General features: G+C 35.8%; 1 protein-coding gene across 2 annotated transcripts in view; it reads right to left on the bottom strand.

Moving 5' to 3' along the window:
- slc4a5a (solute carrier family 4 member 5a) overlaps positions 1–27,546 on the bottom strand; it is a 44,489-nt gene that overhangs the window by 15,123 nt on the left and 1,820 nt on the right. For both annotated transcript variants that reach the window (XM_048187271.1, XM_048187270.1), the window contains exons 4-16: positions 23,965–24,023; positions 17,133–17,360; positions 13,123–13,255; positions 9,271–9,431; positions 8,471–8,626; positions 5,672–5,764; positions 4,907–4,962; positions 1,836–1,993; positions 1,654–1,741; positions 1,344–1,498; positions 1,133–1,261; positions 395–569; positions 99–232 (exon numbers count right to left, since the gene is read on the bottom strand). In XM_048187271.1, coding sequence (XP_048043228.1) covers positions 99–232; positions 395–569; positions 1,133–1,261; positions 1,344–1,498; positions 1,654–1,741; positions 1,836–1,993; positions 4,907–4,962; positions 5,672–5,764; positions 8,471–8,626; positions 9,271–9,431; positions 13,123–13,255; positions 17,133–17,360; positions 23,965–24,022 — 1,724 coding nt within the window. In that variant the 5' untranslated portion in view covers position 24,023. The remainder of the gene's footprint in view (positions 1–98; positions 233–394; positions 570–1,132; positions 1,262–1,343; positions 1,499–1,653; positions 1,742–1,835; positions 1,994–4,906; positions 4,963–5,671; positions 5,765–8,470; positions 8,627–9,270; positions 9,432–13,122; positions 13,256–17,132; positions 17,361–23,964; positions 24,024–27,546) is intronic.

The following is a 27,546-nucleotide window of genomic DNA, read 5'->3' on the forward strand; positions in this document are numbered from 1 at the left end:
TTACTGGGTTTATGAAAGTGAGCAATCAAGGCTGTACTTTATTGTCCTCAATAATAGACTGTGAAACTATGATGGATTTGTGCGGATGGCTCTCTCACTTGCTGAATTCATAAAGCAGCTTCTCAAAGATGAGGATGGGGCCTGTTGAGCTGAGAATAATGAGAGGTTGACCGCCAAACATGCAGAATACCGTTCCCGCTAGAGCGGTGCCCAAAAAACTCTCCATCACACCCTGACAAGGAAACAAGGTGAGAAAGAGGAGGACAAAAAAGAAAAGGGCTATAGATGAAGCTAGGTCACAAACCTGCTTGTTAAATGCTCCATAAAAGATGATGACATGCAACTTTAAGCAAACTGTCATGTTCAGTGTCAAGTAGAAAACTGTGAGGTGTACCTGGTAATTGTCTGTGGCATCCCCTAGAAGGCCCCCAAAGGTGATTGCATTGGTTATGCAGCCCAGGTAGATGAAGAGCACCGCAGAGATGGACTGAATGTGGAAGCCTTCATAAAAGTCGCTCGGGTACCAGGGAAGCTTCCTCTTGATGTCAAGGAAAAGGCCACCACAGAACCTGCCCCGTAAACATAGATGTTTAATCCATTATTCATCAGGGACCTGTCCTCTTTAGCTTGTATTAGACAGACAAACAGAGGCAAGATCTATCTTGAATATTAGCACCGAGTACTGCCAGCCATTTTCTATCTCTAAGTCCTAGCATACCCTTTAGCGCAGTTCCAAAAAGCGCATTGCATTTTCCTTTTTGGACATACTGATCAAGATATGAACTCTACTAAGCCTCGGAGCTCTAAAGTACCTTCCAATTATTTGTAAAGTCAGATAAAACAAATATATATACCCAAAAGGTATACTCAAGAGTTTTTCAAACTTTCAGCTGAAGCGTTTTAGAGACTCTGCAAGGTAAAGTACAAGTACAAGAACATTGGGTCCTAAAGATCAACAGGCAAATGGCCATACACTCTGTGTGGCCGTCATTTAAATTTCAATTAAATTCCTGAATTTAAGCTGAATTTGAATTGAGGTGGCAAACATAAGGCAGAATTAAAATGGGATGGATGAATGGATTGATGGATGGATAATGTCTAATCATGTCAGTCAGTGTATTCACACACCCACCTCCCCGTAAATGCCAATTCTTCACCAAGTTCATGTGGAACAGGCATCTCTTCATCCTCGCCAACAGGCCCTCCACCACCTGCTGTCCCGTTCATCTGACCCAGCTCATTGAGGGAAAACACAGACTTCCTTTTCAGAGAAACAAAGAGGAAAGTAAAGATGTGAAGCATTTGGGCCGTAAAAAAAGCCACAGAAGAAGAATTAGCTTTACCTTTTGTCTGCTGAGGGAGTTTTTTTGGGGGGTTCTATGCGAATTTTGGGGTCCCATTCTCCAGGTGGAAGAACAATCACCTCATCCAGGAACTCATCAATGCCAGCAATCAGATCCTCCCGGTCCCTGGCTTTATATGCTACGTCACTGAAGAGCTGCGGATAAAATCGAGGAAATCAATCTTGGATCACTTTAAATGGCAATGTTTATCCAAGTTCATCTGGAAGAACTGAACATTAAAGATGATGAGAATGTACTGTAGACTGTATGAAAGATACTTATTGCAAACAAACAAATTAATCAAACTTACATCATCCACCATAAGAGTGGCAATGGCACGTCCAATCTCATTGTAAGATTTGGCTTTACCAGGAGGCCCAAGTAGCACAAACAAGAATCTGTCCATTAAGAGATACATATTCAAATCCTTAGTTCATTGAACTTTTTCCATGATCTTTTTACAAAAATACTGTGAATGTGCAAAACTGTTACCTGGTGGGCACTGGGACTTCCGTCAGACCCCCAAGAGTGGTGGCCTGAGACAGCCGAACGAAAGCAACAAAGGGTTTTTCTAAGAAATCCACTTCTCCCACCAGAACATTGGATGCCTCTGCATCTCTGGGGATTTTCTTCATGAACTTGTTCTTCAGCTGAAATCAAAGTGAGCAAAGAAAAAGTAATATAAAAGGATTTGATGGGTACAAAAGGACCCATATGTTGTTCCATCACAGGACCCTTGTTGTCATTTAACCCTTCTGTTCCATCATAATGTCATCAAGGTCTTAGAAAGTTACAGCCCTTTAACTCTTCTATTCCATAACAGGACCCTACTGTTGTCATTTAACCCTTCTGTTACAGGACCCTTAAGTTGTCTTTAACCCTTCTATTCCATCAGAGGACCCTCATGTTGTCTTATTTAAAAGCTTTTAATTGTATTATTGGTCAGGAAAAGTGCTAAATTTAAGCAAATGCACTACTTGAAAAGTAATTGCTGTCTCAGAAAAACATCAAAGACAGAATTACGTTTTTGTCAGAATATGGGAAGTTATGTGCGGAGTGATGAATCACAATGAAACACGAGTTGCATGATGATGTTCCAGAGGGGTGTCTTCAAAAATCTGGAGAGAAATATAGTAATAAATGCATGTCCACAACAGTGAAGCATGGAGGAAAAGGTGTCATTGTGTGGGGAGCCTTTTTAGCTGCTGGTACTGGTGAGTTACTTCACTGTGAAAAGTCAACTATCACTATCATTTTCTATGGTTATTTATTTTAATAACAAATATCGAGAGCGCATCAATGTAATACGTAAACAAAACTCTCAGCTCAACTTAACGCTGGGCTCTTTGTGAAGCAAGTTTACCTGTTTAAACACAAAAGTTTAAACACAATAGTTGATTTACTGCTGTTCACTACTGTTCACACACTCACTTGTACTATTCTAAACTCGCTGAAAACAAAAAAAAGTCAGTTGCACTTTATTTTACAGTATGTGCACTTTAAATGTTCTTTCAGTGTATTTACCAAGAAAGCACTGAATAATATAAGGTTACATGGGTTAAGATTAGGTTTAGGGGTGGTAGGTTTAAGTTAACCAGTTATTGTAATTACTACAATAAGTATATAGTATGTACAGGCAAAACAAGACTGTAAAATAAAGTGCAACAAAAACGTCTTCAGGCTTTATCACCACAATTATCAGCACGATTCCTTCTGTAACCCTTGAGTAAAAGGCAGTCTGGATTTAGATTAGCCTTTCTGCTTTCCTTCTGTCTTTTTTTTAAACAAATCATAAACCAAGCATTCATCCCCCGCTGTTATGCCATTCACAGGATTATATATCAACTGCACATTGTACATGAGGGATGCATATGAATGGAGTTTAGAAAAGCTATTGGGTTATCTGGCAGACAGAGCTCAATGTGTTGAGGCATATTTTCCAAAAACCAAAATATCTAACTTCTTTGGCTAACAGCAGAGTTCCTCCAAACAATGTTTTATATTTTTCATATCTCCATGAACAAAATTGAAATGAGTTTTACAAAATTTATACAACAGCCTTTTGAGGGAGTGAAATAAGGTTGTCCTATTTCTATAACAAGCTTGATTTTAAACAAGGAAGTCAAGAAAAAATGTTCAATCATTTTTTTCAATGATTTACACTACCGATCAAAAGTCTCTTATGCTCACCAAGGCTGCATTTAATTGATCAAAAATACAGAAATATTGTTAAATATTAAATATTTAACAATATTATTATTTTTAAATATTAAAAATTTTAAGTAACTGTTTTCTATTTTAATGTATTTTGAAATGTAATTCTTGTGATGGCAATCTGAATTTTCAGCATCCATTACTCCAGTTTTCAGTGAAACATGATCCTTCAGAAATCATTCTAATATGCCGATTCGGTGCTCAAGAAACATTTCTTATTATTAACGTATTATGTAAAATTAAAAAATTGTGCTGTTAATTTATTCAGGAGACACAATAGAATATAATTCATTAGAAATCTTTTGTAACATAATAAATGTCTTTACTGTCACTTTTGATCAATTTAGTGCACCCTTGCTGAATGAAAATATTTATTTCTTAAAAATCCCAAACTTTTGAGTGACAAGCGTACAGGTATTAATCAAGAATTTGTGTTGTATTGAAATATGTAAGATGATTAATATTATACTTGACTACAGATTCTGTGTTTATAAATTTAAAGTTTAGTTTCAATATGCCATAAGGAAGTTCATTGTTTTCTGCTTGTCTTTATATATAGTCTTTTTGTCAAAATTATTTTGTTTAAGTCCAGCTAATGGGAGCTTTTTGTTAAGACAGGACTAACGAGCAAAGATATAAATTACATTTTAAAGGTAAAAATAATTAATACATTCCTGATACAATAGCAAAGCACAAAAGCAGGACAGTAATAAATGCGTATTGTGACTGGTGGCTACAGCCTTGTACATTGAGTGCTTATGGAAAAAAACAGTGACACCATTTTCCAGAGGGAGCGGGCCGCAGCTCCCGGGTATCTCTCTGCATGTGAGAGCTTAGCACGAGGACCACATAGTCAGATGGCACGTTTTACCAATGGCAGATCAATAATGACCTAGACACCAGACTACAGCAATGCAGAGCACACCAGATCAGCAGAACCACATACACACAAATATGAAAATATGGAAAGTTTATTATGGCCGGAATTTCTCATTTTGGTGATGATTCTGAAGGACTACAGGACTTGCTTTCTGTGACCTCAAAACATGGTCAAATCTAAAAATATATCTTTTTAATTTATATTCAGAAAAAACATAAATTGCGTTGATTTAAGTTATCAATCATATTCCAATAGTTTGACTATAAAGAAATTAGAAGAGGCATTGATTTATAGAATCTGTCTGAATTTGTCAGTCTGGAAAACTGAAAACAGCAGCTAAAAATATCTTTAAAGCAAATACAAAAAATCTGTGCAGACGCTATTGTGAACAATACAATGGCTGTTGTGCCTTGTCAAATTGTGGCTTTCTATAACAGATAAAGACACATTGTGATACCATGTGACTCACCTGGTCCGTGCTTGGTGTGTCTGCAATGTCATTCATACTCCTGCTTTGAGCGTGGCCTACGCACACACAGGCACACATATGCACAGAAATGTAATTACAAATTTTTAATCAAAATGATAAATAAGTCTTACTCTACTCCAACAGGATATAAAGCTGACTAGCTATTTGACAACTAATCTAGCATCACTCACTAACTAATTAAACATCTGAATACTCTTTCTGGACAGATTTAATGAAAAACGTTTCTATAAAAAAGCTAATTAAAAACACAAAATGTTGATCAATCACATTACCCTAAGCAGAATTAACTCTTTAATCAGTTTTAACCAAACCTAAAGATCACTGACACTTTCTATGGGTAACACTTTACAGTAAAGTTTTATTTGTCAACTTTAGTTAACATGAACTAACAATGAAGAACAGTTATCTTAGTTAATGCTAATTTCAACAAATATCTGTTAATATGATTCAATAGACCTTGGTTGCCTAGGTTACCGATTTAGTTGAACACTTGTTACTTGTTGCTTTGATTGGTTTGATATTGTATATAATGAGCTAGCTTTCTGTCTGTCTTTGTTTGGTATTCGTTGCATGAAGTTATTCCATTCGTGTTTTGATCCAGAGAATCCTGAGTGTTGTGAGTTTGTAAATAAAGCACTGATGCACTTAGATCCAGCTTTATTTTCTTCCCAGCTCTTCAACCAGCTGTGACATTACCAGAATATGAAATATTAAAAAAAAGGATGAAAAGAGACACAGACTCACGTAGTCGGCCATAGTTTGCTTGTTTGCTGCGCAGATCTTCTGTAGAGCGATTAAAATTTGCTCCAGTGGCAGGAGTTCGGGCTGGGCTCCGAGCTATGAAAGACAAACAACATTACAACTATTTAAATTACCTATTAACCCTTTGGTGCACAAGCTATGAAAACCCCTTCTAATGCGCAACATGGGTCAAAAATGACCCGTATTCATTTCCTATGTAATTTCAATCATGGTTGAGTGTTTCTTTGCTGAATCTTTAAAATAAATGTATTTTATCATTTATTTATTCCAGGTATTCCTTAAATATCTTGTTTTTGATTGTCAAAAACCATTATGTTCATTTTTTCTTTCTTACTTTATAAACAAACACAGTTTTGTATGTCTACATCAATTTTACACACATGGGGCAAAAATTACCTGTATTTATTTACTATGTTATTTCAATCATGACTGAGTGTTTCTTCGCTGAATCTTTAAAAGAAATTTATTTTGTCATTTATTTATTCCAGCTATTCCTTAAATATCTTGTCTTTGATTTTCACAAATCATAGCTTTTGTGTTTCTACATCAATTTTACACAAATGGGTAAAAAATGACCCATATAGAAAGCTTTGCAAATGTTCGCAAGTAGGAACATATTTACTGCAGACAACTGCTCATCTGCCACACATTTCATGTCTCAACATGGCTGCTTTTGTATATTTGATGGATGAAAGTCATATTATATTTCATTTAATAGGCTATATATTATATTTCATAATTTTTATTTTTTGTCATAAACCAATGCTACTGGTCACCTTTTACATCTATCAGTGGTCCTGAAAAGTAACAGTTTTGAACAAGGTTTCTGTCCAACAGTGAAAATATATAATAAATATTCTTGTGCTTTTGATTTTCTTTATCTAGAGTGTTAGCGGCTGGTCCTCAACAGAACTGAGGTGGATGATGACATCACCGTAAAAAAAAGTTGAAAGTATACTTTGCGCACAGTCGAACACAATTTAAATTTGTATGTGCAGGTTGCACATACACAGTTACAGAAATCCGGCGGAAATTATAAAGTTACAAAAATCTGTATGCTGACCCTCACGTACGCATAAAAAGTGAAGTATACTTTGGCCTTTAGAAAGATAATGACACAAAAAAAATTAATTCAAAAAGAAAGGAAAAATTTAAATAAGGATTTGTTAATTGAGTAATACCTGGAATAATGAATGATGAAATTAATGTATTGTAATATATGCAATATAGAAAAGAACTCATTCAGGTCACTTTAGACTCATGTTGTATATGTCCAATACTGTTACTTTTCAGGAACACTGACAGACATAAAGGGTGACCAATTCCATTGATTTATGACCAAAAAATATCTATATATATATATATACATATAGCCTAATATATTAAATATAATAAGACTTACATCCATCAAATATACAAAAGTAGCCTTGTTAAGATGTGAAATGTGTGGCAGATGAACAGTTGTCTGCAGTAAATATGTTCCTATACTTGCAAAAATTTGCAAATATTAAAGATTTCTATATGGGTCATTTTTGACCCATGTGTGTAAAATTGATGTAGAAACTGCATTTGTTTATAAAGTAAGAAAGAAAAAATAAACAATTATTTGTAGAAAATCAAAAACAAGATATTTAATGAATACCTGGAATAAATAAATGACAAAATACATTTCTTTCAAAGATTCAGCGAAGAAACACTCAGTCATGATTGAAATAACATAGGAAATGAATATGGGTCATTTTTGACCCATGTGTGTAAAATTGATGTAGACATACAAAAACTGTGTTTGTTTATAAAGTAAGAAAGAAAAAATGAACATAATGATTTTTAACAATCAAAAACAAGATATTTAAGGAATACCTGGAATAAATGAATGATAAAATACATTTATTTTAAAGATTCAGCAAAGAAACACTCAACCATGATTGAAATTACATAGGAAATGAATACGGGTCATATTTGACCCATGTTGCGCATTAGAAGGGTAGTGATACAAAAATGATTTTTATTCAAAAAGTAAGAAAGAAAAAATGAAAATGAGGATTTGTGATGATCAAAAACAAGTTAATTGAGGAATACCTGGAATATTGTATGATGAAATTAATTTCTTGCAAAGATATAGAAAATAAAAACTCAGCTGGGTCATTTTTGACCGTTTTTCTAACAAGCTGATGTTAATGATCTATGTAAAAAGAGCAATGAAAGAATTAAAATGGGATTGGGATTGTTCACCAAAAAGTCTATACTCACCCTCATGTCACTTGAAACCCATATGATCTTTTTTATGCTCAGGCTGAATTTAACAATGTTTCTAAACAATGAAAGTGGATGGTGACCAATGGCTGTCAAGTTTCAAAAAGAAAAAAAAGCAGCATAAAAGTAATCTTCTGAAGCTTTGTGTTTTTGTGCTTCCTTTGCTTTTTGTCCTTTTCAGAGCTTGACAGCCACTTGGCTCTCATTATATGGAAGAGACCGGCCTGAATGTTCTGCTGACAAACTCATTTTGTTTTTTGCGAGAGTTTACACAATACAAGTTTGATGATTCAATACAGGTTTAATGATCATTTTTGGATGAACTGTCATTTTAAGACAATTAAGCAATTAGGCTGCATGCATTATACTTGAATATGCACAAAAAAAAACATCTTCAAATTGACAACTGAATCGCTACAGCACTATAATTTAGTTCTTGTTCATTTACTCCTGCATTTTTCAACCTATTGTGCAGAATATGTGTAGGGATAGAAAGAGAAAACATTTAAAGATTGAATGAACACTCACTGCCGCCTCCAGAGCCAGACTTTCCCAGATCTGCAAGGGAGCGATGGATTGGCTTCTTTGTCTGGTGTCTGTGCTTTCTCAACAAAACAAAGCTGATTTTATCTCTCAGCTCAGGGCTGATCAACCCTTCCTCTATCTGACGTTCGATGATGTCATCTACATGAGACAAAAGTTAAAGAAGTTTTCTTTTAAAGTATATTGGTAGCAAAACATAATGCAGCGAAACTGTAGAAAAACATTATAATGCAACAAAACTTAAAGGATTAGTTCACTTTCACATAAAATTGTCTTATCTAGCGAAACGATCGGTCATTTTAGAAAAAAAATGTAAATGTATATGCTTTATATAAACAAATAATCGCCTTCCGAGTGCTTCCGCCAAAACTGCACTTTTGTTTCCTTCAAAAAGCTTGCGCTGTATGTCCTACGCCTTCCCTATTCTACTTACGGAAAAAATGGAACTGGCGCTGCGTTCGTTCCGTAAGTAGAATAGGGAAGGTGTAGGACATACAGCGTAAGCTTTTTGAAGAATACGAAAGTGTGGTTTGGAGGTCATTGAAGTCCATTATGAGGAGAATAATCCTGGAATGTTTTCATCAAAAACCTTAATTTCTTTTCGACTGAAGAAAGAAAGACATGAACATCTTGAATGACATAGGGGTGAGTAAATTATCAGGAAAATTTTATTTGAAAGTGAACTAATCCTTTAAGAATAAAATGAAAAAGATACCCTTTTCTGAATTACACTTCAGTATGCAAGACAATATCTGTTGTACAAAGGATTAGATGTCATTGCTCACCGACTATCTGTGGGAGTGAGTATCCCTCCAGGTCCAACAGCACTGTGCCTGTCTGTAAGCATGTCCGCAGTTCAAACAGGCTGTGCAGTGAGAGCGTGGAAACGTGGGGTTTGCTCCATCTCTCCCCACCCTCCTCAACCTTTTCCTCAAACTTCACCCACCTGCAGATACGCACAGTTACACACACAAAGTTGAAGTCAAGCAGAGAAAAAAAGAAAATGTAAGTTACTGATGTTGTTCAGATGTGGAAGCTGTTTGTTTTAAGGTGAAATGTGTCATTTCTGTCTCACTAGAGCAGAGGTGCCCAAACCATTTAGTATGAAGGGGCATAAGTCAAACTTAATTTGAGTTTGATTTTCTGGCATAGGCCGAAAATAAATGTTGCATTATATTTAATCATATTACATTCAAATTTATCGTTTTCAAAAAAATCTAATTCACTTGTATTCTTAACACTTCAATGCTAAATGTAACTTTTTAATAGAAAGATGTGAAATGAAGATATGCTTCAATAACGTGTTTTTTCAAATCTCTTATATGACATATGACATAAAAGGCCAAATCAAAGGTCATCACAGGCCAACTTTGGCCAGTGTCACCTGGTTTGGGGATCTCTGCAATACAGGCAGCAAATGGTAGTGAAAAAATAATGATTATGGATCCTTTTCACGGACTGTGATTACATGTTTCCATTGTTATCAACATTGCATATCTAGTAATTTTTTTATTTTTTAATGTAATACACATTTATAATGCTATACTTTGTGTTATTGTTAAGGTAGGTTAACAACTGTAATGTAACTTGGTCGAGACAGGAACACAGTGAAACAAAGTACAGTACGCCCTCCTCTGGAAAGGCGCATCTTCGCAATGTACAAGGTCCAACTGAGGACGGAGGGTGCGATGTCCTGAGATGAAGCTGGCCATGGTTGAGACCCAGATGGAGCAAAGGAGATATGGAGCCTGAGTACCATCGCAGCATCGCTAATCTCACTACTCAAGCGGAAACCAAAGAAATAATCATGGACACGACTCGAATGAAACCTCTTGCTGCCAAGGACCAATTCTAACCCCCTCGGTCATTGTAGCACCTATTCGTTGGGATATAATGGAAAAATTGCAAAGGGAACAGCAGACATGTCCCCCTGACCTGCATTATGTCCATAGGTCTCTACGCCAACGAATCATGCAATGGGTTCACAGATCTCTTAGCTCTGGGCATCCTAGCATTCAACAGACAATTGAACTGCTGCTTAACTCTTTTTGGTGGCCTAATCTAATTATGATGTGACTGTTTATGTTAAGTCTTGCAGTGTGTGTGCTCAATCCAAAACACCCCGGGAACTCCCAGCTAGTGATGGCCGATTTCGAAACACGTGCTTCATGAAGCTCCGAAGCTTCATGAATCATTTGTTTCAAATCAGTGATTCGGAGCGTGTATCAAACTGCCAAAGTCACGTGATTTTAGTAAACGAGGCTTCATTATATCATCACTGTTTCGAAACATTTCAAAAGTTTGAAATTTCAGTGGTTCACCGGAAGAGGGCGATGATAAAGTTAACCCATGAATCATGCAGATTCACTGAGAACTGTTGACAAAGTGTGTATGGGTTTTACCTGATCTCTGATAAGTTTTATAAATTTGTAGATGTTTTAATTAGACATTAGAATAATCAAAATAAATAATGGTAGTTATTAATCTCTTATTTGCCTGTTTAGCTTGAGCCATGGAACAGAGAAACAAGCCTTGAAAATTGATAAAAGAACACATATTATACAGACACAATATATTTAATCTTATTAGATGATTAGTTATTTGCATTTGATTGATTTTACTCTCAATAAAACATTTGCAATAGATTTGTAAAAGGTGTTTTTACTGCATGTTTAGTGTGAGTTTTGTTGCATTTACACTGTTCTGACCACTAGGTGTCACCGTGGAGTCGGGTGTCAGATTGTTTCGAAGCCTCGAAACATCACGGCACATTTGATTCAACTGCTTCAGTGTTTCACGAAGCCTCGCTCTGCCCATCACTACTCCCAGCTGGTCTCCTAGAACCCTTGCCAATTCCTCAGCGTCCTTGGTCCCATCTGGCTGGGTGGCTGCCAAAGACATCTTAGACCCATCCTTGATTCAGGTATTCCACCAGACACATCCCAGTCGACATGTATCCAGACCAAGGGTATGGCCATGAAGAACACCTGGAGGTGTTCATAGGGAAAGGGATTTTGTAACATCTGCATCCGCCATCCATTCCTCCAACCGCCAGAGGGAGCCATCTCCTGAGACTACTGACTACTGCTTGTTCTTCATGCATCAGTTCCTGTTCCTATCTGTTATAAGCCATGTTGTTTGTTCACCATGTTGCAAAGTATTGCCAGTTTATCCTGTCTTTACAGAGCGTTTCTCTTTCCTTGTTTGTTTGCCACATGTATGTTTCTCTGTTTGTTCTTGACTATGGTTTTTGGATTACAGATATTTGTTGTCATCTCCCATTCACCTCTATATAAGTTTACCCAACTATGATGACTTCCGCTTCTGGAAAACCCTGGAAATGTGAAAAGGGTCCATTTCTAAACAGATGTTCCAAACTCTCCTTCTGCCGTGCAATGTCTTTGTTTAAAAATGGCTTTTTATTAATTTTTTTTATTAATCTTTTAGTCATTTTCTTCTGTTTCAATTAACAAAAATGTTTTTAATTGTTTTAGTTTCTCGCCACAGAGCCACAGAATCAACATACAAATGGCTTACTAATAGTTGTCTCTTCCAAATGGGATAGGAATATTTTGATATTACAAAAATACAGATTTTCATTTCAATCACACTTGTCAAACTCCGCTCCTGGAGGGCCATTGTCCTGCAGGGTTTAGCTCCAAACAGCTCCACAACACCTGTCTCAATCAGCTCCCTAGCTTCTGAGGTTATGAATCAGTATATCGTGTACACAAATTTGGGCACTGGTAAGGACAATAAGGACCCAGGCTCACTACACATTGGCGCACTGATGACTCTATTTCCAGTGATATGAAGACATCCTCATTGTACAGCATCACTACTGGTATTTATGAACAACAGATACATTTTTAGCTTTTCTATAGTAAACTTACAAATTCAATACCATTCAAGTGGTTTTTCTGATTACATAGAGCTGTAGCAAGTAAGAGCAAGTCATGGCAACCAGATACAGTACATCGCATGCAAATTACTTGAGCTATGTGTATTTTTGCAGGGCTAGCAATAAACACGTTGAAAATAATGCACTATAAACATGTTTGTCAACAGAATCTCAAAGTAGACTTTTATTAAGCAAATCAAGGAGTGAATTACTCACCCACTGCTTTAAAACAGATATCTGTTGAACATGATTCAATTAAGCAGTTTATATTCAAGCAGTTTATAAGTTTTGTTTGGCCGCTGTACCACCTGACTGCTGTAGATTCATTTAGGCGTTGATAGTGGTGCCATAGAAACGCATAATTCCCAGTCAGAGGATGTGAACAGCTCCGAATATAACGTCACGTGTTGTCACCTCAAGATTACGGTAATTACACGGTGGCGTGAATGCAGCATGAGTATTTTCACATGCATTGTGGGACTTTTTAGGGAGTGAACGTTTCAGTGCACTGGAAGGATTTTATGATTGAGACAGTGCCCTGATTACCGATTACTGCCCTGGTTTCCAGTAATCCTGAAGACCTTGATTAGCAGGTGTGTTTGATTAGAGCTGGAGTGAAACTGTGCAGGACAAGTGGCCCTCCAGGTTTTGACACTCCTGAGTTAAATGATTTTGAATTTCCAATAGGTGTAAGACTGATGCCATTTGTGATGCCTTTGTGTGTATGTTTTTATACCTTGCGGATTCTTTCCACTCCAGCTCGTCTCCCTCGTGTTGCAGCGTGTCCATCTCAGTGAAGAGAGTGGGTGTGGGCATGGTCTCCTCCTCATCCCCTAAAATGTAGCGCAGTCGCTCTGCTGCAGGGGACACTGTGAGATGAATAAGAAGAGAAGTGATTGAAAACTTTCTTGCTTGGATCTCACTCAGTCAGAGATCAGAATGAGGTAGCCTTCATAAATAAAAGGTTCAGTGGCATGCAGCACCACACACAGTGAAAGTATTTGCCCAAAAGCTGAGAAGAAAAAACAAGGACCCCAACTGTGCGTTTGATACAGTGCTGTGTTGGCTGCCTGTGCGTGGATGAACACCTGCACAGTGTAAGCCATTGTTCACTAATTTTCTGGGTGAGGTTTAAAGTTGTGACTGAAGCTAAGAATCCACACTGTGCATGTTTTTCTGGGCTTGTTTGAGGTGATGCCAGGGAGCATGTGGCAACGTCCAGGTCTTTCTATCCTTTTTTAGGTTTCATTTCTTTGCTCAGCATTTCTCAGCTCTGTTAGAGCTGAGAAATGCCTGACAGAGCTGAGAAATGTACCTGTTAGGTACATCTTAGGTACATCTTTATTTTTCACTATGGTTTGATCATCGCTGCCTGTTTCATCCACACACAGGCTTCCTGAGGACTAAAGACATGACTCAAGAAGGAGAACAGAAGCCCATAGATGTCAAGATGTGAATGAGTTGCCAGCATAACAAAGAGCCTAGAAAGAGTCTCTTTTAATGCCATAGTGCAAGTGAGAGAATAAGGGTCTTTAAAACTATCCAGTTTATTATATGTGAAGAGAAGCTTGTTAGACTAAACACTGAGAACACAGCTGACAGAGAAAGGTGAGTTTAATTAAAAAGGCAAGAGGCAAAAATGCAAATTGTGCTGCTGTCGTGGACACTTCAATTATCATAATTCAGCAATAATGAAACATGAACAAGTGATTACTAAGAAGCTGTTGACTAAATTACAGTTTAATGACAAATTATTAAAAAGTTCAGTCTAAGCATCATTAATGCATAAATCCAGCATTAATGTCAGAAATAAGTCAGTATGAAAAAATATATATATTATTTATTTTATAAATGCATTTTATAGATCTTTTTTTATGTTCTGACCTCATGTTTAATCAAAATGTCATAACTGGATCTTCCTGTTTAAAGTGCAATGCCCACACCTCAAAGTCTCATTTTAGATAATCCGTTATACTCAGATGTATATCACAATACACAAGAAAAGGTCAATACTTCGGTTTCAACACAACTTTAAATATTTACTGTTACAAATGGTGGTATGTCTAAGCTGAAGCTGTCTGAAGCTGCACTGAGGTGATGTGTAATTACTCAGAAAAGATCAATAACATTGGCTGTGTCCGAAATCGCCCCCTATATCCTTAAATAGGGTGCTATTTGAGGGGACAGACATTCATAGTGGAGTCCGAAACCATAGTGGATGTCATCGAGTGCATTCAATCCCATAATGCGACGCAATAACGAGTATCCAACCGATGTACTGTACACTCAACCGTATATCTATCGGTGCTTCTCAATACACAAATTGATGCTTCCTCGTTTCCTCGCACCTACGTCCTCCAGCCCGTGACCTGGAAACTGATTGAATTCAGCCATTTTAAAAGACATCTCAATTCTCTAATTTCACCACGAGAAGGCAAGGAACGAGAAGTGAGGAAGCTTCCTGAGGAGTCATGAGCGAGGATACACAGGTGTATCCTTCCCTCGCATCTTAAAGGGTTAGTTCACCCAAAAATGAAAATTCTGTCATTTATTACTTACCCTCATCCCGTTCCACACCCATAAGACCTTTGTTCATCTTCAGAACACAAATTAAGATATTTTAGTTAAAATCCGATGGCTCCGTGAGGCCTTCATAGGGAGCAATGACATTTCCTCTCTCAAGATCCATAAAGGTACTAAAAACACATCTAAATCAGTTCATGTGAGTACAGTGGTTCAATATTAATATTATAAAGCGACGAGAATATAAAAAAAAAACAAATATCAAAAAAAGAATGTTAAAAAAAAACAAAATAACGACTTATTTTTTGTGATGGCCGATTTCAAAACACTGCTTCATGAAGCATCGGAGCACAAACGAATCAGTGTATCGAATCATGATTCAGATCGCATGTCAAACTGCCAACGGCTGAAATCACGTGACTTAGGCGCTCCGAACAGCAGATTCGACACACTGATTCATTTGTGCACCTAATCTTCCTGAAGCATTGTTTTGAAATCGGCCATCACTAAATAAGTCGTTATTTTGGTTTTTTTGGCGCTCCAAAAAATAATCTCGTCGCTTTATAATATTAATGAGAGAGGAAGTATCATTGCTCCCTATGAAAGCCTCACGGAGCCATCGGATTTCAACTAAAATACCTTAATTTGTGTTCCGAAGGTCTTACGGGTGTGGAACGGCATGAGGGTTAGTAATAAATGACAGAATTTTCATTTTTGGGTGAACTAACCCTTTAAGGGGGTGGAGCTAAGATGCGAGGGAAGGAAATGAGGATGCACAAATAAGAAATGAGAAGTACCCTATGCACTCATTGGCTAGAATACCGATAATGCAATGTGAGGGTCGTGCCGAATGAATTCTTGTGTCTCGCCAGAAGATGGCACCTGCAGCTGAATCATCCATTTTCCAAACCGCTGGTCCAATGTGGGTACAGCATAAGATCACACAGGTATAAATTCCTTTTTAATTGATTATTAAATTGTTTAATTAAAGTTTATACATGCTAGTTTCCATGACAGAGTTCAAGATAAATCTTTTCATTACTACTGGAGCTGCTAGTTTCAAATGGGTCCCACTTTATATTAAGTGGCCTTAACTACTATGTACTTACATTTTAATTAATCATTTGATACAATGCACATATTGTGTACATACATGTTTTTACATTGTACTTATATTTTAAAAACACCTGCATGTAATTACATCTGTAATTAATTTCTGTAATTACATTTATAATTACACTGTTGACCATCCCTTACACCTTACCCCTACCCTTAAACCTACCCATACCACCAATCCTGTCCCTAACCTTACCCATATCCCACCTCAATAGCAGCAAAAGTGTTTTGCAATTCAATATGAACCCAATAAGTACACTTTACTTATTTTTTGATGTAAGTACATAGTAGTTAAGGCCACTTAATATAAAGTGGGACCTTCAAATGAGTATTAAATGGCAAGCACAAACTAAGCACTAAGCACCCTTGCTCACTCTTTTTCATTTACTCCTTCAATCCAGCGATTTTTATTGTTATGTATGAGTGCTTTTTTCTCCTTTCACAAACAAAGAAAAAAAAAATGTGTCTCATTTGATTGAGTGGACCAGCCGTCAATCTGAGTGGGCCAGTGCCTCCCTGGCCCTTACATAGCCTCGCCACTGGTGCATTTTCTCTAAATGTTTGCTTATTTCATTGTTCTGTGCTGGCTGCAAACTTTGATGCCCCATAAGTTGTTTATTCTCAAGCGTTTAGAGATGCATCACCATAATTGTTTTTCATGGTCTTCTGCAGTGACGACTCTATCCTGCCCTCGGCACAGCATGATATTGAGAGTGAGGGTGCGGGGTATATCCGATAAACCGAGCACAACTCTATTTCACACACACAAACACACACACGCACACGCACAGAAACGTACGGCAGTATTGCTCCCTATAGACCTCTTGAACTTGCACTCTCACTTCTGCCTCACAGGGCATTTGAATTTAACCACTTCCCATCTTTTGCATTTGTGCATTGTGATTCTACATTCTACTACCTGTTTTTGGGGATCATCAGTCTTATTGGGGGTCACCATATTGGCAATGAAAAAGTAGAAAGATCTGAAAGTTTTTACCCTGCTCAGTCACAAGACACAAGTATCATCATATTTAATACTGGACATATTTTACAAATCGCTAATGTGAAGGACTTCAAGCTCAGTTTTAGAACTGATTGAGGACTCACTGGTTCTGTTGATGTCTGGTGGCAGGTTGTGTTCTGGTTGATCCAGGCCTCCCGCCTCGAGATCGTACCGGTCTCTGTCATCACAATCATAGTGTTCGTGTCTGTGATGGTCGTGCCGAAGTCTTCGATCTACATCTGCATCACGACTCGACGCGGACGACCGTCTCCTCCTGCGTTTGCGACGGTAACCGCGGGGGACTGGTACACCAATGTAGATGGACTGATGGTCTGAGGGAGGCAGATAACACTATGAGAAGAAGCTTAACAACATATTATTCGATGTCTTGGATTTCATTGATCTTGGAAAGTAATTTCATGCTCCATAGAAGATGTTCTGGTCAGTCAAGTCAACATGTTCAAGACCAAAGTGGCATGATCTGGTGTATCTACTGATGCAGTAGCCCTCAATACTGACATTGTAGGATCAATAAATGGCCTATTTATTTCAAATAATTATTCATGCTTCCAGTTCTGTCAAAGCACAGACACTAACAAGAGAATGTCTAGCCATAAGAAAAACATACTGTTTAAATTAAAAACACCCTCAACCTGTCATTCATCAAATTATTAGAGCAAATGAAGTGTTGGAAAGATCCATTAATCCAGGAAAATATGAATAAATATTTTTATTATTATTGTTTTTGTTATTATTAAATGTTTTAAGTGTTTGCATTTCAAAGGGCTGTACAGTACAGTTCAAAAGTGTGGGGACAGTAAAAAGTACTTTCTATTCATCAAAAATATCCTGAAAAAATATATAATGATTTCCAGAAAAAAACAGCACATCTGTTTTTAACATTACTAATAATAATAAATGTTTCCTGAGCACCTAATCATATTAGAATAATTTCTGAAGGATCATGTGACACTGAAGACTGGAGTAATGACCGCTTAAAATATAGCTTTGCCATCACAGGAATAAATGACTTATTTAAATATATTAAAATAGAAAATAGTTATTTTAAATTGTAATAATATTTCAAAATATTTCTGTATTTTGGATCAAATACAATGGAGCCCTTAAAAAAAGTTTTAAAAAATCATACCGTCCCCAAACTTTGTGTATGTATGATGGAGTGTTAGCGTATGTATGATGGAGAAGACCACACAAGATTCACTGTCAAAAGCACAAAGCCTCATTACATTATTTTCTCCCTCAGGGAACACTGTTGCTTTTGTAATTTCATGTCATAACTATAATTATCCCTCATCTTCACATAACATATGTTTTATGAAATGTGAAGTGGAGGAGGAAAAAACTGTCTGGCTAATTGTGAAAGCAAGCGGAAATGTGAAAAACATTTTAAGCTGTTGGCACAGTAATAATAACTTCACTAATTTGAACATAAAGTGCTTTTTACAATGTTTAATTTTCTATCTTTTTGAGATGGCAAAATGGTAGAATATTTGTGACACTTTATTTCCTGAGTGGGGTCTGTTAAATCTTGAAAAGATAATGATAAGAAAAGGACAGTGGGGTAAAATGAGCCTGTTTTCGGTCCAGTTTTTATTGTAGCCATATTTTGGAGGTGCTCAGTAATTGATAGGAGCACATGTTGAAGTGTAACCTTGAAGCACACATTCTAAAATCGTATATATAATCTAAGCTATAAAATTCTGTTTAATGAGCCCATTTTGTTTGTAACTTTATCAAAGGTGGCAAAAGTAAATATGTATATGCATTAAAGGATCTCTGACAATAATAACTACGCTCTTAAAAACATATATTTGTTTATTTGCATTGATGATTCCACGAGGTACCTTTAACATCCATGGAAACTTTCCATTCCACAAAAAGGTTCTTTATGGTGGAAAAAGGTTCTTTGGATTATGAAAATGTTATTTACACTAAGAAAACAATGGTTCTATTAAGAATTGTTCACTGAAAGGTTCTTTGGGGAACCCAAAATTGTTCTTCTATGAAATCACTCTGAAAATTATTTTTCTGAGCCTTTATTTTCAAGAGTGTATTTTAGTTGCTTTATTTTTATTATGAATATTATTTATTTGTTTGATTGAATTTTTACTTTGCATTTGTCTTCAGGGGCCGTATGTATAAAGGCACTCAGAGTAAAAGTTTGTAAAAAGTGTGTAAAAATTCTAAGAATGACATAATTTTACTCTTATTCCTAGACTTAAGAATAAGTGTCATAAGACTAGGTCTTGGCTCCTAAATTATTTAGGAGAGCTGGAGAGGTCTCCTAACCTAGTTAGGAGTAACAAGATGGCAGCAAAGAAGAAGATGGAGTTGATAAAATTATATAAACTTGATTGACAATTCTTTTTGTAACTGACCTAATAAGAAATGTAATAACTTTAAATGTAATAAATTTAATAAAATATTACTTAAACAATAATTAATACATTTAGTGCATTTTAATGACTCTGAATAAACATTTTATAACTTTAAATGTAATCTCCCACTCTAAAAATCAATACTCTGACTGTAGAAATGAAATAGTAATGACATTTTTTGGTAACTGGAAAAATGCAGCAGTGCACCAGTGATGACTTGGACCCATCAGTCTACAGTAAGCTGGCTCTTAAATAGTACTATTGATAAACTTACCACACCAACTATTTCAAAATATTTATTTTTATGTTTATATTTATATTATTTAAATGTTTTAAAATATGAGGGAAGACTAAAACACTAAACTAAGCAAAGGTATTTATCTGACAGCAGTTTTAGCACAAAAAAGGGGGGGGGGGGGGACTGTAGCTACAGGTTTCAGAAAAACAAAAAAGCTCAGAAAAAAAAAGCACACATTGACTATAACTTTTTAATATTTCATTGGTCCACTTGTTTTTGCATGTGTTCATAATTTCTTTGTATGACAGCCTGGCCAAAAATAATTTCAAATAATTTGAAATTTCATTATCTCACATGAAACAACTGACTCCAAGCACAGCTACGCGATATGTGTACATCTTTTAGCACATTTTTTAAAAAAATATTTAAATTAAGGCTGAAGATGTCAATTTTCATATGGCTGGACATCACATTTGGTCACTACTCTATGGCAGTTCATTGACTTTCCAACTGACCATCAAACCATGCAACAAAAGCAAGACACTTTTATGTTGATAATGGGCTTCCCTTGAGTTGTTGGAGCCATTGCTGAACTCATGACACATCATTGCTCCAACTGTGAATGAGGAGACATATATCAATAGAAAAACATTCCTCACCATCAATACTAATTTGTGATAATTTTGCACAATTCAAAACTATTTTAAAAAATAAATTTAAAAATTAATAATTTCAGTGTCTTAAAAAAAAAAAAAAAAAAAAAACATTAAATTATTGGTCTTGTACTGCTGTGACTTCACCCTTGCAGGCTCACTATTGGCTGATTCAGAGGTTGAGGGAGGCCATTTTGAGTTGACATCATTGTAGTCCTTAGTTCACAACACTTAAGTCAGCACTTAAGAATCAGTCTTAGACTTTACTAAAAGTTGCTTTTAGCTTCTTTATAAAAGTCTCCTACTCTTAGAGAAGTCCTACTTTTTACTAAGAATTTTTTGACACTTAAGTCAAAACTTAAGACTATTCTTTCTGAGATGTTTTATACATACGGGACCAGTTTTTCTTCAGCCAAGCTAGGGTAGAATATCCTTGTCACCAACGGTTTCAAGGAACACATGATGAAGATGAAGATCAGGTAGAACGTCTTTAATAATCCACTTAGAAGGCAGTACAAACAAGAAAAGCAAAAGAAACTAACCGCTATGCGGAAACATGACCAGGGCCCTAAGAGTAGGAGACTTTTAAGTCTAAGACTGATTCTTAAAGGGTTAGTTCACCCAAAAATGAAAATTATGTAATTAATGACTCACCCTCATGTCGTTCCAAACCCGTAAGACCTCCGTTCTTCTTCGGAACACAGTTTAAGATATTTTAGATTTAGTCCGAGAGCTTTCTGTCCCTCCTTTGAAAGTGTAGGTACAGTATACTGTCCATGTCCAGAAAGCTAATAAAAACATCATCAAAGTAGTCCATGTGGCCGTTGGCATCCAGCTTATTGGTGCATTACTGCCCCCTTCTGCTCCGGACAGTGACGCTGATGACGTGTTATGTAGTGCGCCCGAGCTTCATTTACAGTCTGAGGGAGACACACGCTGTATTCAAGCTATTCTACATTGTTTGTATTTTGGTATATCTATATTTTTTAAAATGGTGCGTAGGTGTGCATGTCACGGATGTCCTAATCATGTCACAGTCCGGAGCAGAAGGGGGTGTTAATGCACCAATAAGCTGGATGCCAACCGCCGTAGAAGAAGAAGAAGCAGCATCACTGTGGATATACACAGACCCGGAAGAGAAGACAATGCTGAATAAAGTCGTATTTTTTGTTATTTTTGGACTAAAATGTATTTTAGATGCTTCAAAAACTTCTAACTAACCCACTGATGGCACATGGACTACTTTGATGATCTTTTTATTAGCTTTCTGGACATGGACAGTATACTGTACCTACACTTTCAATGGAGGGACAGAAAGCTGTCGGACTACATCTAAAATATCTTAAACTGTGTTCCGAAGATGAACGGAGGTCTTACGGGTTTGGAACGACATGAGGGTGAGTAATTAATGACATAATTTTCATTTTTGGGTGAACTAACCCTTTAAGTGCTGACTTAAGTGTTGTGAACTAAACCTCCCTCAACCTCTGAATCAGCCAATAGTGAGCCTGCAAGGGTAAAGTCACAGCAGCACAATACCAATCATTTAATGGTATTATAAAAAAAATTTTTTTTGAAAAAGACACTGAAATGTTTTAATATTTTATTTTATTTTTAAAAATAGCTTTGCATTGTGCAAAATTATCACAAATTAGTATTGATGGTGAGGAATGTTTTTCTATTGATATATGTCTCCTCATTCACAGTTGGAGCAATGATGTGTCATGAGTTCAGCAATGGCTCCAACAACTCAAGGGAAGCCCACAGTCAACATAAAAGTGGCTTTCTTTTGCCACATGTTTTGATGGTCAGTTGGAAAGTCAATGAACTGCCATAGAGTAGTAGCCAAATGTGATGTCCAGCCATATGAAAATTGACATCTTCAACCTTAATTCAAATATTTTTAAAAATGTGTTAAAAGATGTAAGCATATCGTGTAGCTGTGCTTGGAGTCAATTGTTTCATGTGTGATAATGAAATGAAATTTCAAATTATTTCAAATTATTTTCGGCCAGGCTGTCATGCAAAGTAATGATGAACACATGCATAAACAAGAGAGAACCAATGAAATATTAAAAACTGATTATGTTGTAGTCAATGTCATATTTTAAAACATTTAAATAATATAAACATAAAAATAAAAATATTTTCCTCATATTTTGATGGTTTAAGCAAAATTGTTTGCAATTAACAAGAAACTCTTGTTTGTATTTACTCTTGTGTACTGTATGTTCATCTTTTGTGCTTCCTTGTCGTTTGTTCATCAACTGCACTTTACTTTTCATGAAGCATTTTGTTGCGTGTCAGCTGTGATAAACAGACATCCACTCTCATTATGTGTGTTACAGAGGCCAGGCAGTGAGAGTTTTGCAGGTTAACTACTGCACACTGATGCCCGCTAGAGAATGAGGTGTTTAACGTCATTGATAGTGCATTCGCCTCGCATGACAGCAGTGATCGGGCCGGAGTTCAAGATCGACTCGGAGCAGGGTGGTTAGTATTGGAGTGTGAGTTTTGAAGGCAGCGCAATGTTTGTTTGGGTTGATTTCAAATATCAACAGTGTTCAACAACGATTTTGAGAAATCACGTGTTAAAATGCATTAAACATACTAAATTATTGTTTAAGTAATATTTATTACATTTTTTACATTTATTTAAAGTTATTACATTTCTTACTAGGTCAGTTACAAAAAGAATTAGGTTAAGACATCTCTCCAGCTCTCCTAAATAATGTAGGAGCTAAGACCTAGTCTTGACACTTAGTAACCTTTATGAAACACACTTATTCTTAAGTCTAAGAATAAGAGTAAAATCACGTCATTCTTAGAATTTTGACACACTTAAAGGGATGGTTCACCCAAAAATGAAAATTTGATGTTTATGTGCTTACACCCAGTGCATCCAAGATGTAGGTGACTTTGTTTCTTCAGCAGAACACAAATAATGATTTTTAACTCCAACCGTCGCCGTCTGTCAGTCAAATAATGCTAGTGGATGGGAACTTCTACTATAAGAGTAAATAAAACTTGCATAGACAAGTCCAAATTAAACCCTGCGGATCGTGACGACACATTGATGTCCTAAGACACGAAACGATCGGTTTGTGCGAACAGTATTTATATCATTTTTTAACTCTAATACACCACTATGTCCAACCGCGTTCAGCATTCGCTTAGTGAGGTCTGATCATTGAAGTATAAGCGCGAGACATCACTGCCGCTGTCAGAGCGCGATCAGGTGTATTAGGGTGATCAGGTGTATTATTGGGTGAACTATCCCTTTAAGACTAAAATTTTACTCTGAGCAGCTTTATACATACGGGCCAAGACCATGAGTGAACAAACACGGCAACTTAAATAGAAAGGTAAACGAGGGTAATGATAACAAACACCTGTGATGATTAATGAATTACCATAGCAACTAAAAGAGTGGTGGGAAAACTGAACAAAGGAAGACATGTGACTAAAGAAAACAACTGAATGTCCATGAAAACTCATACAAACTGAACATAACTGTGACAGTCCTGAACTAACCTCACTGCACAACATGAACTACTGTCATGCTGATCGCCTGGTTAACCAGTCAGTTCTTATATTTGTGTGTGTGTGTGTGTGGGGGGGGGGATTCATGCCTTAGGCTACTCACCCTCCTCCTCCTCCTCATAGCGGTAACGACTGTTTCCCATGCCTCGATCATGGTCCATCCTGAGTGAATGCAGATAATAAGATTTAATATTGATATATATTGTAAAGACAGAATGCAAAAAGGTGTTTGCTGGTTTTGAGTCTTTCATATGTCAAAATTGCAAAGCAAATGTGTATTTCTGTAACATCCTTAAAAAATGTCAAATCATCACGCTCTCTCGTTATGAGCTTTGTTCATGCACAACAGAAGGTCAGGGGCATGACTGGGGGCAGTGGCACACACCGAGCATTGAGCTGCCTGCTGAAACTATGCCGATCACAGATCAATAGCGAAATAATTAACAGAGCAAATGACCAATGGAAAGATACATAATTACACGACCAGAGGAAAACTCATGCAGTCTTACTGAAGGCCGGTCTCTTCCATTCATTATAAAGCCACTAGAATTTTCTCACTGGTTAAGATTTTGATATACACTTACATTAATAATGTGAGTGCATTAATAATGTAAGTGCATTAATTTGTGCATTAATGAGCACAAATTATACTTCTACATTTTATTAGATGAATTACTGCGATTTAATTACAACTGTGAAATTGAATTACTACTGCCCGCTGACTTTGAAAGATATTCTGGATACAATCCAATAAATGTGCAGGCTATTTATTCTACTAATCAATCTAGCTCTTTTGTAATTTAAAATGAAAATACATTACCGTTTAAAAGTTTCTGAAAGAGATTAATACTTTTTGTCAGCAAGGATGCATTAAACTGATCAAAAGTGACCATTGAGACAGTTACAAAAGATTTATATTTCAAATTATTGCTGTTAATGCTGTACTTTCTATTCATCAAAGTATCTTGGTTTTTTTTGTTTTGTTTTTCACAGTTTCCACAAAAGTAATAAGCATCACAACTTTTTTCAACATTCAACATATTCATTAGTTAACATTAGTTAACTACATTAGTTAACATTAACTAATAATGAACTGCACTTCTACAGCATTTATTAATCTTTGTTAATGTTAATTTCAACATTTACTAAAACATTATAAAAATCAAGAGTTGTATTTGTTAACATTTGTTAACATTAGTTAATGCTCTGTGAAGTAACATGAACAAACTATTAAACTATCGAACTAACAAACAGCTGTATTTTTATTAACTAATGTTAACAAAGATTAACAAATACTGTATTGTTCGTGGTTAGTTCATATTAGTTAGTTAATACATTAATGTTAACAAATGAATCTTATTGTAAAGTGTTACCAATGAAGTTTCTTGAACACCAAATCAGCACATTAGGATATTTTCTGAAGGATCATGTGACAGAAAACTGTAGTAATGGCTGCTAAAAATTTAGCTTTGCCATCACAGAAATAAATGACATTTTAAAATACATTTAAATAGATCATTTTAAGTTGTAAAAATATTTTATAGCATTACTGCATTTTTGATGAAATTAATGAGGCCTTGGTGAGCATAAGAGACTTATATGACTTTTTAAGATACTTTTTTTTTTTAAATATTTGAAAAATCTTACAGTTGTGTATTTTTAACCCAATCAACAATGTACACTCTAAAAAATGCTGGGTTAAAAACAACCCAAGTTGGGTTGAAAATGGACAAACCCAGCAATTTGGTTGTTTTAACCCAGCGGTAGGGTTAAATGTTTGTCCAACCTGCTGGGTAGTTTTATTTAACTCAACTATTGTTTAAAAATTACTGTATTGCTTAATTAAAATTAACCCAAAGTATGTTGGAAATGAACATTTATTAATGTTCAATGAATAATTATTAAACAATAAACATTTATTAAATTGCTTATTAATAAATGTATATTAATAAACTATTAAACTATTAAATTTATATTAATAAAATATTAAAGATTATTAATAAACATTCACCTTTTGTCTATTATTGTTGCCTCTAATTGCATCTGGTTTTTAATTTCCCAACTATTTTGGGTTCATTTTAAGCTAGCCATATAGCAATTTTTAAACAATAGTTGGTTTAAATAAAACTACCCAGCAGGTTGGTCAAACATTTAACCCAACCGCTGGGTTAAAACAACCCAAACGCTGGGTTTGTCCATTTTCAACCCAACTTGGGTTGTTTAACCCAGCATTTTTTAGAGTGTATATACCAAAAACAACATGCTCATTTTTCTGATCAAAGTAATAAATACAGCCAATAAATTATGCAACGTAATTAAGTTTTTTTCCCCAAATGTCCACACTTCTCTAATACTTATTAATAGGGCTGCACTATAATTCTTGCTCAGATAAGCATGAACTTGCTCAGGAGAAGAATCATAAACTTTCAGATCATAATAAGGAAGCATGGTGTTGCATTTGATTAGCTCTGTTGGGTTCCAAACTGGATAATTAGTTGTCACATTGGTGTCCTTCACACCCAATGGCCATCAGAGCAAGAGAGAGAGAACAATGGTGAAAGGGAGAGAAAGAGAAATGCTGTCGGCCATCCTCACTCCCAGGCTCAATCAATGGGTCCCCATTTGTACTCAACCCACTTACAGCACTGGCCCAGTGTCCTCTCTCTCTTCCTGTATGTGTCGCTCTAATTTCTTTTCGCTAACCTCCCTATTCTTTTTCACTTCAGGCACTCTCACTCAGTCTATACAGACCCACATTCACAAAAAATAATTAGTAATTTCCCTTGGTAAATTACACTGTTTCAGTTGCTCATTAGTTTATGAGCAACACTCAGAATTTTTAGTATTGACAGCGTTAATTCACCATGAACATTTTACTTTTCATTGCCAGCATGAGATGAGGCTATTAAAACACTTGCAGCGTCAATCAGTGATTAAAATGCTCAAAATAGGTCTTGTTCACAGGACCCCTTAAATAGGATGTACAGTGACAGCCATTAACAAGAAACATGAATATATTCATCAAGTTAAATGAAATCTGATTCAGTAATAATAAGTGATTTATCTTAACAATTCTACAGATTATCTCATGCATTAAAATGATTAAAGATAAATGTCATCACTCATCACTTTTTTAAATTGCTTTTTTTTTTTAAATATTGCTTTTGAACTAGCATTGGAAAGTTTGGGGGCAGTAAGATTTCTTTATTTTTTAAAAAGTCTCTTTTGCTCGCTAAGGCTAAATTTATTTGATCAAAAATACAGTAAAAAGCATAAACATATTATGAAATTGTATTACAATTTTATTCTATTTGAATATATTTAAAAAAAATTACTTGATTCATGTGATGGCAAAGCTGAATTTTCAGCAGCCATTACTCCTGTTTTCAGTGTCACATGATCCTTCGGAAATCATTCTAATATGCTGATTTGATGCTCAAGAAATATTTCTTATTATCAGTGCTGTCAATTGTGCTACTTAATATTTTTGTGAAAACTGTGATATATTTTTTTCCAAGATTCTTTGATGAATAAAAAGTTTAAAAGAACAGCATTTATTTGAAATAGAAATATTTTGTAACATCATAAATTGCTTTACTGTCACAGTTGATCAATTTGATGCATAATTTCTCTGAAAAAAATGTATTAATTTCTTTTAAAAAAATCTTACTGACCCCAAACCATA

This window comes from Megalobrama amblycephala, linkage group LG4 (genome assembly GCF_018812025.1).
Source record: "Megalobrama amblycephala isolate DHTTF-2021 linkage group LG4, ASM1881202v1, whole genome shotgun sequence".
NCBI lineage: Eukaryota > Metazoa > Chordata > Actinopteri > Cypriniformes > Xenocyprididae > Megalobrama > Megalobrama amblycephala.